Source organism: Martes martes, assembly GCF_963455335.1.
Source record: "Martes martes genome assembly, chromosome: 2".
Classification (NCBI taxonomy): domain Eukaryota; kingdom Metazoa; phylum Chordata; class Mammalia; order Carnivora; family Mustelidae; genus Martes; species Martes martes.
Window position 1 is genome coordinate 181,012,505 of NC_137889.1, and position 17,262 is coordinate 181,029,766.

The 17,262-nt window shown below is 36.7% G+C and overlaps 2 protein-coding genes across 18 annotated transcripts in view; one reads left to right on the top strand and one right to left on the bottom strand.

Moving 5' to 3' along the window:
- The window catches only part of FIP1L1 (factor interacting with PAPOLA and CPSF1), a 79,184-nt gene that overhangs the window by 9,636 nt on the left and 52,286 nt on the right, over nt 1–17,262 (top strand). For 9 of the 17 annotated variants that reach the window (XM_080796691.1, XM_080796693.1, XM_080796685.1 and 6 more), the window contains 4 exons: nt 6,268–6,332; nt 7,265–7,372; nt 7,885–8,015; nt 8,306–8,374. In XM_080796691.1, the coding sequence (XP_080652817.1) occupies nt 6,268–6,332; nt 7,265–7,372; nt 7,885–8,015; nt 8,306–8,374 (373 nt within the window). The remainder of the gene's footprint in view (nt 1–6,267; nt 6,333–7,264; nt 7,373–7,884; nt 8,016–8,305; nt 8,375–17,262) is intronic. The other 8 variants (XM_080796682.1, XM_080796694.1, XM_080796686.1 and 5 more) reach the window with 1 other exon arrangement.
- LOC308338525 (elongin-C-like) lies at nt 1,600–1,908 on the bottom strand (the record flags this gene model as incomplete). The annotated part of the gene is made up of 1 exon (XM_080796699.1): nt 1,600–1,908. The coding sequence occupies exon 1, from the start codon at nt 1,888–1,890 to the stop codon at nt 1,600–1,602; it is 291 nt and encodes a 96-aa protein (XP_080652825.1). The 5' UTR covers nt 1,891–1,908.

Below are 17,262 nucleotides of genomic sequence, written 5' to 3' on the forward strand. Positions count from 1 at the left end.
ACACCTAAAATCAGTAGTGTTGTGTCAGTTCTGTCTCATGATAAAAAGGAATTTCACCATGAAAATATTTCTTTCTTAAAGATAAAGTTAGTTTATTAGATAAAATGCCGTGGAAGCAGCTGTTTTTGATTTCTGAAATTAAGATGTTTTCATAAATTGAGGAGTATACATTCTTTAGTTAGAGTTAGAAGACCTTAAATTACAGATTTCATCTACATTGTTCTTCCATTGTATTATCCAGAACTGAGTTTAGGTTTTTTAAATTTTTTTGTCCAATAAAAACAGTATTAAAAAAAAATTTTTTTTTTTTGCTCTTCATAGTGTATTTTTGAAGTTGTTAATTATTCTGTTAGCATTTTAAGACAATATGTTGTCTCAAGTTTTATAGTCTGTAAAACTGAATCTAGTGAATCAACTGTCATTAGCTCATTGAGCGCATAAAGAATCTTACAGAAAGGCTAGAAGGGAATATATTAAAGTACAGAATGTGATTTTGTTATGGTGGCAGAATAAGAGTCAGTATTTTTCTGTGGTTTATCAGATTAGATACATAATATACTGCTTGTGCATTGGGAGCATAAACTTTCCATCAGTTGCACTGTAATTCATTATGCAGCTTTATCTGGAATCAAGCAATATATAGATAAATATTTTTGAATATTTTATTTCTATACTAGAGCTTTTTTTTTTTTTCAAAAGTTATTTTAGGAGCTTAAAGGTAACTCAGTTGTCATGGTCCATTTCACACTATAATAAGGACTCTATAATTTTATAACTCTAGAGATCAGGGTTTAGAAGAGACAGTAATGTTAGGGGTAGATAACTCTCAGTATTCTCATCTCCACTTAAAAAATTAATGTTGAGGGGCACGTGGGTGGCTCAGTGGGTTAAAGCCTCTGCCTTCAGCTCAGGTCATAATCCCAGGGTCCTGGGATCAAGCCCCGCATCGGGCTCTCTGCTCAGCGGGGAGTCTGCTCCCCACCCCACCCCACCCCGCCGCCTGCCTCTCTGCCTACTTGTGATCTGTCTGTCAAATAAATAAAATCTTTAAAAAAAAAATTAATGTTGGGCTTACATATAATGATAGTAGACCTTTATGTTAATAGGCCTTTGCCATCTGCATTATGCAAAAAGAACACTGTAGTCATTGTGTTTGTAGTAAATACTCTTCTATAGTTGCAAATACAAATTTTATTTTTATTTATTTGTTTATTTTTCAAAGATTTTATTTTAATTTATTTGACAGAGAGGGATCACAAGTAGGCAGAGAGGCAGGCAGAGGGGAGAGGGGGAAGCAGGCTCCCTGCTGAGCAGAGAGCCCAATGCGGGGCTTGATCTCAGGACCCTAAGATCATGACCTGAGCCAAAGGCAGAGGCTTAACCTGCCGAGCCACCCAGGTGCCCCAAATACAAATAATTTTATTTAACAGTTAAAGAAAATAGTGTTTTTTTATTAATATGACCAAATTTTTGGTAGAAATTGCATTCAAATATTGAATGTACATAGACTCCCATGGTACATTTTCTGAACTTTCTTTTTTCTTTTTCTTTATTTTTTTTTCACTGAAAAAAGCTAACAGTTTATTATAATTTTATTATTTAGCAATCTAGGAAGTTTGCAGCCATTAGCAGTTTCATTGCAATTTTAGGTGCAGCTGGGAATTCAGGAATCTCTGTGGAGTGGTTAGTGTAGTGAACCTTGTAGGTAAAATATGTGCATACTTTCGATAGCACACGTGGAGAGATCTCTCTAAAATTGACTTCATTAGTTCTGTTCTCAGCAAACTGACCTGGACCACTCAACATGGCTTTTATTGTTCTGGATGTTAGTGTATGTTCTCTTTTTCCAATAAATTCATGACCATCCAAAGATAAAAATTTGACATTCATGGCATCAGGGCCTTCACAGCCACCGTTGGGTTTTTAAGAAATTCTACTTTATTTCCATAGGTTGTTTAGTAGTTTCTTGTCATCCCTGCAGCCACTGCAGTCCTGAACTTTATTTCTTTTTTTTTTTTTTTTTTTTTAATTTTTTTTTTTTTTTAATTTATTTATTTGTTAGAGAGAGAGCGAGCGAGCACAGGCAGACAGAGTGGTAGGCAGAGGCAGAGGGAGAAGCAGGCTCCCTGCGGAGCAAGGAGCCCGATGTGGGACTCGATCCCAGGACGCTGGGATCATGACCTGAGCCGAAGGCAGCCGCTTAACCAACTGAGCCACCCAGGCGTCCCCTGAACTTTATTTCTTACAGCAGTTTCCAGCTTCATGAAATGTAGTTATGTTGGTTCATATTTATCACTTTAGACACTAAAGTCCTTAAGTAGAAACCATTGTTTATGTATTCCCCTTTTCCTCACAGTGCTTTCCATATAGTAAATATTCAGTAAATGTTTGTTGACTAAACAGCTTTTCCTCAGCATTTTTTCCTTCTTATTTCAACATGAAAAATTTCAAATTATCTAAGGAAGTTGAAAGAATTGTGTGGACACCCATTTTACCCATCATCTAGATTACACAATTCACATTTTGCTGGGTTTGCTTTACCAAATATACGTGTAAATGTATGTATCTCTGTCCATGCTTCTACCCTTCAATTGATCTACTTTTTATGGTTTTTTTTTCTTGCATTTCAAAATAACTTATAGGTCTTTCTGAAGGGTGTAAAACTTAACCTTGATATTTCAAGATATATCTCTTGAAAACTGAAAGAGTCTATGAGAAAATAAAATTTGAAGAATATTTTAACTTTGTGCACAGAATTTTCAGAAGCAAATTTAAAGAGCAAATTATATTCCAGGAACAATACTAAATGGGTTTAGCGGTTAGAAAATACAAAATAGCATTTTTTTCAGGCAACATACGTTTGTTACAAAGTTCATTTTATATGTAAGGTTGTACAGAAAAGTGGTTTCTTACCTTTGAGATTCACCCATTGCTAAACACTTAAAAATGTTCATTGATACTACATTAGTTGATGATGAGACTATGAAAAATAATAAAGTCGTCCCTATTTACTGGAAGTACTGAGGAAGACAGACATGTGAGCAAATACTTACAGTGGGGTTTAAATGCTGGAATAGAAATAGAATAGTGAATTGAAAACTTTGAGAGGAGAGTTGCTAAAAGCCTACACCTATTGAGGAAAAGGTCCTAGAAGAGGTAATGTATAAACTTGTTTGAATAATTCTTGAGTCAGGAGGAAGAGGACTGATGATTTAGCAGAGGACAATACTGAGCTGTAGTCGAAGCATTGGCTTAGAGAGACTACAGGGCTGGAGAATATGGAAGATGGGAAAAGGTGATTGAAACCACTTGAGGGAGTTCGTACCTTTAAAGGTTTTTAAGTAGGTTAGTTTAGAAAAGATAATTTGCAGCAGTAGTTGAGGTGGACTGAATAGAAAGAAATTAATACATTTTAATTGTTCGCATGAGATGATAAGCCAGACTAAGCCTTTGGCAGCAGTATAGGGATGGATGGAAAGTGGCGCATTGGAGCGTATAATAGCAGTAACATGGGTAACTGGTTGTGGATGCAGAGTGAGATAAAGGACTCAATGACTTAGAGCTTTCTAGAGCAGTTAATTGAGTACCTAAAAGTATATTAGCATGTATGGGTAATGTAGAAGGAGTAGGTTAAAATACATTTTTTTTGATGCATTTATTTTGAAGTTTCTTAAAAACCCAAATATGTAAGGTCTGGCACCTAGAGAATCCTAAGACCTCATGGGGGTCTAATGGAAGGCATCAGATCAGCTTAAGTACAATTTTCCAAACTGCTAAACTTCTCTAAACACATGAATACCAAAGCCTTAGTTGTTTTAAAAAAGAAAAGTGATGGTGGTACTTTTTTACATTTTATTTATTTATTAGAGACAGAGAATGAGTGAGCAGGGGGAGGAGCAGCAGAGGGGGAGGAAGCGGGGGGAGAGAATATCCTAAGCAGCCTGCACTAAGTGTGGAGCCCTACATGGGGCTTGAGCTCATGTGAGATTCATTACCTGAGCTGAAATCAAGAGTCGGACACTTAGCTGACTGAGCCACGCAGGCGCCCTGAAAAGTGGTGTTGTTTTTTTTTTTTTTTTAAGATTTTATTTATTTATTTGACAGAGATCACAAGTAGACAGAGAGGCAGACAGAGAGAGGAGGAAGCAGGCCCCCCGCTGAGCAGAGAGCCAGATGCGGGGCTCGATCCCAGGACCCTGGGATCATGACCTGAGCCGAAGGCAGAGGCTTTAACCCACTGAGCCACCCAGGTGCCCCTGGAAAGTGGTGTTTTAAAGGCAAAACATGGAAGGGAAAATAGCTGGGTGGGAATCAAAGAGGTTCATTTATTGAACTTATCATTAAGACTTTTATGAATACTATTTTGTTTTATCCTTAGCAATTCTGTAAGAGGACCATTTAGAGACTACTTGATTTTTGTACATTTGGCTTTTTTTTTTTTTTAAGATTTTATTTATTTATTTGAGAGAGATCGCAGGTAGGCAGAGAGGCAGGCAGAGAGAGAGGAGGAAGCAGGCTCCTCGCTGAGCAGAGAGCCCGATGTGGGGCTCAATCCCAGGACCCTGAGATCATGACCTGAGCCGAAGGCAGAGGCTTTAAACCACTGAGCCACCCAGGCGCCCCTGTACATTTGGCTTTTTAAAAAAATTTTTAATTTTATTATTGCAGAGAGAGCAAGAGCAAGCGTGGGGAGGGAGAGAGGGAGAGAGAAAAGCAGACTTCCCTCTGAGCAGGGAGCCCTACCAGGGCTCAATCTCAGGACCCTGAGATCATGACCTGAGCTGAAGGCAGACGCTTAACCTTGACTGAGCCACCCAGGCGCCCTATACATTTGACTTTTAAACAGCTAGAACTCAGATATAGATAACCCAAAAGTGCTTTTTCTGTGCTGGATTTAGATTGTTGAAATGTAAGCATTGTGGGACAGGAGCTATATTTGTTCAGTTCGTCATTCTTGTTCCTTAGCCTAGAACTATGTCTGTTGCATTCTTGGTATTTAAGCATTTACTGATGAACTAATGTCCTTCAAATGATTTAAACACTTCAGGATTGTATGGTAGTACTACCTGACGGTGACAGTTTAACTTGGGCTATTTCATAGTTTCTTCATTTATAGCAGTGGAGCTTTATACAATTATTTGAATATTTTATTACACTTATTTTTCACTTTTTATATATCATTTTTAAGCAGAAAACTGAAAAATGTTGGTGCTAATGTCAGTGAATAACTGAAGTCTCATAATTTTAGTACATTGTAGATAAAAAATGGAAATTTTTAGGCAGATTAGAAATAGTGAATCTTTATAAGTCCAATTACCTGAACTTGGGAGAATAAAGGAGCAAATTAAATAACATGAATATAATGTGAGAAATATATCATTGAAATCATTGAGGTCTTACTATATTTTAGTCTATTTTGGTTAGTGTATTTGATTTTCCTCTTCATATACAAGAATGCATTGTATGCAGAAGTAGAGAACTGTCTGTAAACCCATGTTACAGAAGATTTATACAAAATCCATGAGGTCTTAAGTGACTTAGCCAGGGTTATACAAGTAGTAATTGACAAAACTTGTATTTGAACCTGGGTCTGACTTCAGATTTTCTGTTTTTTTTCCTTTGTCATGTGTATATTATCTTACATCAAAAAAGTATAGCTCAATAATTTTTTCATATGTGTGCATTCGTATAACCACCACCCAGATCAAAATATGGGACATTACTAGCATTCTAGGAATTTCTTTCTTATTTCTTTAGTCATTAACCACAGACTACTTCCAAATACTTTTCTACTTTCACCCTAGATTTATTTTTAGATTTCATATAAATGAATTAATTTTTATGGGTAAAAATACCCTATGGGTATTTGAAAGAGGGATTTATCAATAGTAACCAATGCAGGGAGGACTACAAGGAGGTCGCTGGACTTGGAAACAAGATGGAGAAATTTCTTTATTGCAGGATTGCTGCATATTGAATAACTAGGAGGTGAGAAAATGAAGGCAAGGTATATAGACTTTTTCCCTCTTAGCCAAATTTCTTACGAAGTTTGGTATAGTGAGATACTGACGGTAGCAGGTAGGTTTTTTAGATGGAAATAATGGTAGACTTTTAAAAAATATATTTTTTAATTAGTTTAGAACATTTTCTGAAATGTGTGAGTCATTGCTAATCCATGTAGTTACTATGTGGGTGCATAATTTATTTGTACACATTGAATATATTGCTGTTTTAAGTTTCTCAGTATAATTTTTATTTTGTTTTTAGGAGTTATGGTACAGCACCTGTAAATCTTAACATCAAAACAGGGGGAAGAGTTTATGGAACTACAGGTAAAACTTGTATTTGTAGCTGTATAAATAGGAAAATAAGGCATATATATGAAGGTCATAAATAGGTAGAATTCTTACAGCTCAGTTAAAAAGAGTGGTTTTGAACATACATGACAGAGACGGACAAATTTTTTTTTTTTTTTAAGATTTTATTTATTTACTAGAAAGAGAGAGCACATGTATGAGCACACAGAGAGAGAAGGAGAAGCAGACCCCTGCTGAGCTGGGGGCTTAATGTGAGGCTCGATCTCAGGACCCTAGGATCATGACCTGAGCTGAGAGCAGATGCTTAACTGGCTGAGCCAACCAGGTGCCCCTGGACAAATTTTCTTTTATTTTTTTAAGATTTTATTTATTTATTTATTTGACAGAGATCCCAGCTAGGCAGAGAGGCAGGCAGAGAAAGAGGAGGAAGCAGGCTCCCTGCTGAGCAGACAGCCTGATGCGGGGCTTGATCCCAGGACCCTGAGATCATGACCTGAGCCGAAGGCAGAGGCTTTAACCCACTGAGCCACCCAGGTGCCCTGGACAAATTTTCTGTAATATTTTAGGCTGTGTGGGTCACAGGGTTCCAGTCACATGGTTGGCTTTTTTGTTTGTTTTACAACCCTTTGAAAAGGTAAAGACTAAGCTCACAGGCTGTACAAAAAAGTGATTTAAAACATGGAAGTTAGCAACTTCCTGTTGGTACAGGAATTCCTTATAAGCAGCCAGCACCTAAACTCTCAGTCCAGTTAATTTTACAGCTGCTCCATAAAGTTTGATCTCACCTTTTATTTATGGTAAAAATAACTCTAATGTTTTGTTTGGAACCTTTGCTGTGTTTAGTGCTATCGGTAGTAAAAAGGTGTTAATGGTTTCTGTTTTCTGTGGTATCTCTCAGCTTTTTGCTAATAACAGCTCCTTCACCGTTTTGTAATTTTATAAAATAGGAACAAAAGTCAAAGGGGTGGACCTTGATGCACCTGGAAGCATTAATGGAGTTCCACTCTTGGAGGTAGATTTGGATTCCTTTGAAGATAAACCATGGCGTAAACCCGGTAAGATTATTGTGGATTGTATCTGTTTGAAAAGATTTTTAGTACAGATAGTCATTAGAAAAGTTTTTTTTTTAGCACTCATTTAGAATATAATTTTTAATGTAACTTTTCTTGTTTTAAGTAGATGAGGAATAAGAATGGCCTGTATAATTAAATCTTACTGCATCATACCAAAGTGGACTTGAATATTGTTTTTATTGTAATGCCGTTTCTAAAGGAAATACTTTTTTACCCCCTATGTTCGTTTATTTTGTTTATTAAATTCCACATGAGTGCAGTCATATGGTGTTTGTCTTTCTCTGACTTATTTTGCTTAGCATAGTACTCTGGCTTGAAGGAAATACTTTTGATCAAAAATTTTTATAGTACCATTCCTTTATGGCAGTAATTGGGAAAAATTAGAAGGGGTGATAAAACTGATAGAGCACTAAATTTATATTATAGTTTCTTTTATACACTGCATAAAAATAAGATTGAAATATTTGTACACTAATACTGTGCTTTATCTTTAGGTGCTGATCTTTCTGATTATTTTAATTATGGGTTTAATGAAGATACCTGGAAAGCTTACTGTGAAAAACAAAAGAGGATACGAATGGGACTTGAAGTTATACCAGTTACCTCTACTACAAATAAAATTACGGTAATTAGTAAATATTCCAGAATACCCCAGGCTTTTCTATAGTCCCAAATTTTACTCCCCAGATAAATCACTTTTTCCCTGTTAAGGTGGTTAAATGCTCTAAGATAGTTTAAAATTTTCTTTTTGTTTTACCATGTTTGTTTTTTGCCCTTCCCTTTCAGTTTCGTGTTAATGATTATCTGATGTTCTTAGTTTCAAGTCACAGACTAGCCACAGCTAGTTTTTCTTTATATGGCCTATCAATTAAAAATTATGTGGTATCTTAATGGGGAATATGTTATTTAACTTAGGCCGAAGACTGTACTATGGAAGTTACACCAGGTGCAGAGATCCAAGATGGCAGATTCAATCTTTTTAAGGTGAATTTTAGTAAATTATCCTTGGTTGCTCTCATTTTTTGTTCTTGAGTCTGCTCCCGTACCACTACTCAAAGGATGAGATTAAAGTGGAAATAGCTACCTTTTTTCCAAACCTTCAGCTTCCTGGTGACTTACAAATTTGCTGATTGTTGTTTTATCTCCACTTTTGCAAGCATGTGAATTTATAGCCTATTATACTAACAAATGCCAAGTAAAACTATTCTTGCTATATGTCGTGATTTTATTTTGAATTATAGTCTATGTTTGTTTGTAGGACATGTTCACACCAATAGGCTAAGCTCTCATTTTAGATCGTGCTATAATTCTTACTGGAACTGGAGATTTATTTTTCTCAATTTTCTTTTAAAAAAGTGGTAAAGAAGATGGCATACTGCTTATTATCTGTATGACACTATAATCATTGGTGTAATGTGTCTTATAGTTTAAGATGTCTCAAAAAGCTTATGCATTTTTAGGAGTCTCTAAGAAAGACTCAACAGAAGAGGATAAAGCCATTGATTTTTAAAATTTGTAGCTTAAAAGGATTAGGTTTTATAGGGACTTGCAGGTTGATAATCTCACTTGGAAATCAAGTCTGACTTCTGGCTTCTCCATCCTATTTGATCACAGGCCCAATCCAAAGAGTAATGTCATATTTTCATACTTCTGCAATACACAGCAACCTGCAAACTTTTCTCAAAACCTGATTGTGTACTCTTTTCCTTTACCTTATTACTTCTTAGTTCTTAATTCTTGTATTGAACGACACTGGAAAGAAGACTGGGAGTGGCTTTTAGATTGGGTTATGTACTCAGGGAACTTCTGCGGGCAGGCACTTTTCCTGTGACCCTTTTGGGACTGCAGCCCTGTCCACCGCAATACTGCCTTATGCAATACGTGTGCTATAGCCGCAGATGTAGCCGCTCTGCTGGACACGGTTCTGGGTAGAGAATTTAATTTTAATTTGCATCCTACTTTGGGTAAGTATTTGGTTCTTGTTCTGCTGTCAATCTTTTGAAAGTGTGTAATGATGTCTGTTTTATTTTAAATGGTCATCAGGTGCTTTTTGGTGCTATCTTCTTATTTAAGGAGTAAATATATTGTTACACTTGATTACAACAAATAGGTAGAAAAGTTGTCTTAATGATGAAATAGTTCATTTGCAGTGGTCCTTCTTATTTCTTCTAACAAATGAAAACAAGGTGCCCTTATAAACTGCCAGGTTCTGTGTATTTTGTCTTTTTGCAGTAGACTTCTGAAACTAAAGAATAAAAAACTCCCAGGGGCTGGTCTCTTACTGAAAGTGGTCACCATGAATGCATTTTTTATATGCATACTGTGTATCAAAATTATTTTTAAAGTTTCTTTTGGCTACATTGTTCCATTCTCATTTATTTGGTTCTGAATGAATAAGGATTTGAATTTAATGGTATAGTCTAATGCTTTTTCTTGCCTTGATAGTGCACATTAAATATTATTCATCTGTTACAAATACTGATTTGGAAACAGGGTGTGTATTTTTTTAATTATTATTTTTTTAATATTTGAGGGGGTATATATGAGTTGGGGTGGGGAGGAATAAAGGGGGAGAATCTCAGGCAGATTCCCTGCTGAGCTGGGAGCCCGACTGGGTCGGGGTGCTTAACCTCTTGACTGATGAGATCATGAGCTGAACTAAAATCATGAATTGGACGCTTAACCGACTCAGCCACCCACATGCCCCTAGGGTGTATATTTTAATAATGTGTGAGGCTCAAACTTTTTATGTATATTGTGATCTGTAGGATATATTTTATTGATGTTGCTCAAAATCTGCAACTACTGGGTGTATGGGAGCGCTTGGCATTTTCAGGTTGCCGTTGACATTAAATTTCAAACAAGTTTCTGTTACCTTATAATTTCCTTGTTCAAATTTCTCTAGGGCTATTATTCTTTAAAAAAGTCTGAGTTGTCTCTTACTATCTATCCTGCAACTCTGGAGAATACAAAAAATATTTTAAGAATGTAATGGGTATCCCAAATATGCAGAGGTAAATTTCTTAGGTAGTATTAGGTACCAAGATGTTTATTTTAGACAAAATGCTACAGAAATTGGAGAATTGAGTGATGAGAAATTACCCTGGGAGAAATACAAATCAAATTCACAATTAGATACCATCTTACACTGGTCAGAATGGCTAAAATGAACAAGTGAGGAAACGACAGATGTTGACAGGGATGTGGAGAAAGGGGAACCCTCATGCACTGTTGGCAGGAATGCAAGCTAGTGCAGCCACTCTGGAAAACAGTATGGAGGTTCCTCAAGAAGTTGAAAATAGGGCTACCCTATGACCCAGCAACTGCATTATTGGTTATTTACCCCAAAGATAGGAATGTAGTGATCTGAAGGGGCACCTGCACCCCAATGTTTATGCAGCAGTACCCACAAGAGCCAAACTGTGGAAAGAGCCCGTTGACGGATGACTGGATAAAGAAGAGGTGAATGTATATACAATGGAATATTACTCAGCCATCGAAATGAAATCTTGCCATTTGCAATAGTGTGGATGGAATTAGAGGATATTATGCTGACCAAAATAAGTCAGAGAAAGACAATTATGATTTCATTCATGGAATTTAAGAAACAAAACAGGATCCTAGGGGAAGGGGGAGTAAAATAAAGCAAGGGAAAATCAGAGGGAGGCAAACCATAAGAGACTTAATTATAGGAAACAGGGTTGCTGGAGGGGAGTAGGTGGGGAATGGGGTAACTGGGTGATGGACTTTAAGGAGGTCAGGTGATGTAATGAACACTGGGCTTTATATAGGACTGATGAATCACTGACCTCTACCTCTGAAACTAATAGTAGATTATATGTTAATTGATTTTAAAATTTAAAAAAGGCAAAAAGAATTACTCTGGGATTAGAAATAATTTTGAGTGTCATATATAGTTCTTTCTATTTCTGTATTTTTTTAGAAGTCTAAAGTTGGGGGCACCTGGGTGGCTCAGTTGGTTGAGCCGCTGCCTTTGGCTCAGGTCATGATCCCAGGGTCCTGGGATCGAGCTCTGCGTGGGGCTCCCTGCTAAGCAGGGAGCCTGCTTCTCCTCCCTGTGCCTGCCTGCCACTCCCCTTGCTCTCTCTGTGTGTCACATAAGTAAATAAGTAAGAGTCCAAAGATGGGATATTAGAGAAGCATATGCCATTTTAATCAGAATCTTGAGTATGGAGAACAGAAGAAAAGGTATTCTGGATTAGGAAGTAGCTTGGGCAAAGAAAGAAACTCAACTTAATTGAGTAGATAGTAGATGAGAGTATTTAAGAAATTAGCCTTATTTGTATACCTGGGTGGCTCAGTCAGGTAAGCTTTTGCCTTCGGCTCAGGTTGTGATCCCAGTGTCCTGGAATTAAGCCCCGAATCGGGCTCCCTGCTCAGCGAGGAGCCTGCTTCTCCCCTCTGCCTGCTGCTCCCCTTGCTCCCTTTGCTTGTGCTCGCACACACATGCTCTCGGTCTCATAAATAAATAAATCTTTAAAATATCTCCATGGGGGCACCTGGGTGGCTCAGTGGGTTAAAGCCTCTGCCTTCGGCTCAGGTCATGATCCCAGGGTTCTGGGATCGAGCCCCGCATCGGGCTCTCTGCTCACCCAGGAGACTGCTTCCCCTTCTTTCTCTGCCTGCCTCTCTGCCTACTTGTGATCTCTGTCAAATAAATAAATAAAATCTTTAAAAAAAAATATCTCCATGAATTAAAAAAAATAGAAATTAGCCTTATTGGAAGAGTTCTTTTGGAAAGGAGTGGAAGAGAGGTGGCTTTGCAGGGTTCAACACTAGAAAGCCTTAGAAACAAGGACAAGTTGGAGGAGTTATTGCCTATTTGTGCTAAGAAAGTGCTGAATAAGTAACATAATTCTGGATGTGGCTTTTAAGTAATATAATTCTGGCATCAGTGTAAGGTGTAAAAAAGTCTAAGATCCTATCTACCAATCTGCTGTTTGAATTACAATTACTAGGATTGGTGAGACAGACAGAAAGAAGGAAAAGGACTTCCCCAATTTTCCTGTTATGTCTGAGCACCTCTAATGTGCACGGCACTGTACAGATACTGTAGTAAGACCAGGATCTCTGTATTCAGGGAGCTCATGATCTGAGTGATGTATATATATGAACTAGTCACGTTATATTTTGAGAGATGTTATGTTAGTGCTGTTATTAAAGTGCAGTAGGGAGTTCAGAAGATAGAGTGGGTTATTCTAACGTGCAGAGTCTAGAAGGATTCAGACATGCTAACTGAAAGTGAGTTTTCATTAATAGAAAAGAGGGGAGTATAGAACTTTGTAGGTAGAAGGAGCAATATGAACAAAATCAGATAGCATGAAAGGAGAGTTGGGGCAGAGTTGGAGAGGTATTAGAGGAGAGAAGCCTGGAAATGGTAGATGTGGGGCCATGATGGGAAAGACCTTAATCTTAAACTAGTCTATAGACATTTGTATCGGCCATAGGAAGCCATTTGAAAGTTCTTGAGTAGGAGGATAGGCATGAGCAGACTTGATTTTTAGAAAACTGACAAGTGTTCTTTGGAAGGGTAGGCTTTAGAATATAAGGAAGAGAAAGGGAAGTAAGACCAGATAAAGAGCTGTTGCAGCACTGTAGGGATGAAAGGAATGAGGAACCCATCTTAAGCTAGTGAATGGGAAAAGGAACAGATTTAAGAGGTAAAATTTAAGTTCTTGTCATGTCTGCTCCAAGTATACTTTTTAAACTCCTTAATCAACTGAGAGACAAGTCACCTACCAGCTTCTTTAAAGTAACCTTTTTTTTTTTTTACTTTTTGTTAAGTAAATTTTCAAACATACTAACCAGTAGATAAAATAGTATAAATGAACCCCTATGTGTTTACTGTAATGCCTCAATGATTGTCTACATTTTGACATTCTTATAGTTTTCTATATACTTCAATATAAATAAGGGGGTTTTTTTTGTTTGTGTTTTTTTGTTTTTGTTTTTAGTGAAATGAAAGGAAATGTAGTTTAATAGGTTTAAAAATAAAAATCACCTATTTGGATGCAAAAACAATTGTGTAATTATGTGATTTGGAGGGAGGGGCAAGGAAAGAGTGACTAGTGGGAAGGGGTAACTAACGTGTAAGAAAAAATTGACCCACAACCTTCTGTGAAAATATTTTTATGTCTATACCTGCATACACATGCATAGATAATTTTGTTTTCCCCCGTGGATGAGTATAAGCTTTGTCACTATGTTTTGAAATTTCACAACTGTGTGTCTTGGTCTATTATCTATTGTACCAAGCATTCATTTGTACTCTTTTAATCTGGGAGCACATATCCTCCCATTTCTGGGTATTTTCCTCTATTATGTTTTTACTTTTTCTCTGCTTTTTAATGTCTTCTGGACCTCCAGTTCACATATTGGACCTCTTACGCTAGTTCTTCAATTTTCTTTTCTGTCATATTTTCTACCTGTTTGTCTTCTGTTATCTGGGAGATTCCTTCGGCCTTAAAACTCTTCTATTCATTTTTTCATTTCTGTGGTTATATTGTGAATATCCAAGAAGGTTTTTCTTTGGTATTTAATGGTAGCATCCTATTATTCATGCATGCAGTATTGGAGTATTTTTTTTTCTCATCTGTCTCTCAGAAGATATTTTTATTAATGATTGTTCATTTCATTTCGATTTTATTTTCTTGCATAGTATGTTTGTTGTTTTGGCTGCTGACTGACTCTCCTTGAATGTTTGTTGATCCTTGGCCACAGGGGCATGGGCCTCTAAAAAGGTGATTGGAAACTGAATATAAATGAAATTTGATACAGTTTTTACTGTAGAGTTAAGCTTTTAACAGTCCCATGTGTCCGTATCATTGGGTTACTTTGTTTTTTCTTTTTGTGGCGATTTGATTTTTCAGGGAATAGATTCCAGTGGCCTGCTTCAAGAGTTTATACTTGGGTGATTCAAATGTTCTGGGAACTAGAGTTGTCAATTCCTGAACCTTTTGGGGTCCTGCCATGAAAATAATAGTATCTTTGTTTTCTTGTTGCTGAGTTGCGATTCAGGTTTCTTTGGTTTGCTCAGTCACTTACTGTTTTTTAATATGCTTTCAGAGTCCCAAATTTTATTGCTTTGTCAGTCTTTTTGTTTTTGTGGGTTGAAACAAAATTATAATTTATGTGGTTTGCTACTTTTCCTTTTCTTACCTTAACATTATGTGGCAAATGTTTTCCTAGTTTATTAAAGTTTTTTGATAAATAACATTTTAAGTAGTTGCATAATGTATTATTTGGGTGTACCACAGTTAAATTTCTTTTTAGGCATTATTTTGTTTGTAAGGTTAACCTTTTATAAATAATGCTATGAAGGGCAGCTAAAGGAAATTTCACAAACTAAGTTTTGGTACCACTGGTAGCATAATTTGGGTAAATATTTAGTTTCTCAAGGTTACAAACTTCATTCAGCTTTTGTTTGGTTGTGTAAGACCTGACATGATTTTGTTTTTAGAAAATCTGTCATGGTGGGGCCCCTTGGTGGCTCAGTCGATTAAGCGTCCGCCTTTGGCTCAGGATATGATGCTGGGGTCCTAGGATTGAGCCCCACATCGGGCTCACTGTTCAGCAGAAAGCCTGCTTCTCCCTCTCCCTCTGCCTGCCGCTCCTCCTGCTTGTGCTCGCGCTCTCTCTGACAAATAAATAAAATATTTTTTTAAAAAAATCTGTTGTGGTACCTTATAGTTACTTCTCAAAATTCTAGATTATGTTTTAAAAAAAAAAACAACAGTCTCATTCTGGTTAAACAGGTTTTGAGTCTGTAATTCTGAGTGTAACATCTGAAGACAAGTGGATGCAAGTTGATTAGGAGAGTTGCTAAAATGGTGAGATTGTCATAATTAGATTTTACAAAAAAATTAAGGAGAAAGAAATGACATGTTTAAATTTTTGCTGTGTTTTCCTGATGCATTTTCTTGCTTTCCCCCCATTAAAAATAATTTTTCATTTGTACTCTCTTCTTTCTCTCTTTTTTCCCCCTTACGCTTCTCTTCTTCAGCTCTTCTCCCTTTCCCCTTCCCAGTTTTTATTTGAGTGTTGACTATGCCAGGAAGCATCTCAGGCTTAAGTAGGGAGAGGAGGTGAGCATTATAGACGTCGACTTTGTAATCTTAGAGTTTTCCTGAACTAAGAGGAAGATTAGTCATTAATTAGATAACTGGGCCAAAAAATTATATAGCTATAAACTCTTAAATCCTATGAAAGACTTTGATGTGACATTTAAGTTAAGTCCCAAATTCAATCAAATAAAATATATATTGAGTAATTATTGCATGCCTGGCACTGTTTTTAGGTGCTTGGGATACAGATTTGAGTAAAACCTAAATTCAGTGTAAATACTTGTAGGCCATGATAAATTTAGGTTTTATTCTGTTCGCATTGGGAAGCCATTGGGGAATTTTGAGCAGGGGAGAGACATGAGTTGATTTACACTTTTAGTAAGATTGCTTGGCTATATACAGAGGATGGGTTTTCCAGAGGTAAGACTAAAGCAGAAAATTTAGCAGAACAGTTGAGAAGTGGTAGTAGGTTTAACCTGGGTTTTCAGTGTGGATATAATCAGTGGTTGAGTTTGGTATATATCATAAAGATGAAGTTGACGTAGGATAGTCATCTATTGGATAATTGTTAGGATTTCTTTTTTTTTTCCTTAAGCAGTTCAGTAGATGATGGTGCTCTTTACTTATGGGGAAGACTTGAATAGGATCAGTTTGAGGGATCATCAGTGGAAAATCAGTAGCTTTGTTTAGGCCACAGTAAGTTTGAGTTGCTTATTAGATACGTAAGACATTGGATATAAATTACTGAAGCTCAGCACGGTTGAGATCGTACTGTCAACTCTCAATATTCCAGACATTTGCAGGAAAAATATTGCATTTCTTTTTCTGTGTTCTCGTAGCATCTTTCATCCCAGTTACTTTTCTTCCTAGCATTTATCATATTGCTCTGATAGTTGGTGTGTCTTGTCCCATGGTCTGAGATTTTGTTGTATTTCTCTCTCTAGTCTCAGCCTCTGTTAATAGTTTTATTTAGATGATAGATATTTAATGTTCGATGAGTGAACCATGTTTATTTTCCCTGTCATCGCGTTTTGTCAGTTTACCTTTCAAGTGTTTATCAGATCCATTTCTTACCTTCTATCCTCATTTTCTTAGTGCTGATCCTCTGTTATCCCTCACTGGGATATGGGCCTTTTAAGTGAATTTTTTTTTAAGGAGTAGTGCTCTAAAATGTCAATGTTGAGCCTTAATTATATGAAGATTCCCATTAGGGATTGGGGTTAGCAGTACTAATGAGAGATCTGACTTTAATGGCTCAAATATATTATTTTTCTCTCACAGTGATTATGTGAGAAGTAGATGGTTTCTGGAGTTCGGTCAGTGATTTGAATGTAACAGAGTCAAGGTGTCTGAGATTTTCTTGGCCTTTGCCTCATGATGAAAGAGAATGATCCTGAATTTAGACTGAACAGTAGAATATAAATAGGACGTAAAATATGGTGTGATATTATTCAAGTGTTGGGCAACTTAGCTTAAATTTAATAAATTAATGATGATTTAAGATCAGAAGGTGAGTATAAAAGCAAAAGAGCACAAAGAATAATTTCACCAGTGTAAAGGAGTATGACTGGACCATTCTGGAAAGCTCTGCTAGGAGCAGAAAGGGTGACTAAATCTGGGAGAAATAATAGAGTAAGTAGGTAACTGTTTGAAGGTGAATATAAAGAGGGGAAAGAGGTTATTAAGGAGACCAATTACTACCTTCAAGCTTCTAGATGTACTGACTGACAGGACAGTAGTACTGTTCATAATGAGGGGGAAACAAATGGTATGGAAGCACAGGAATAG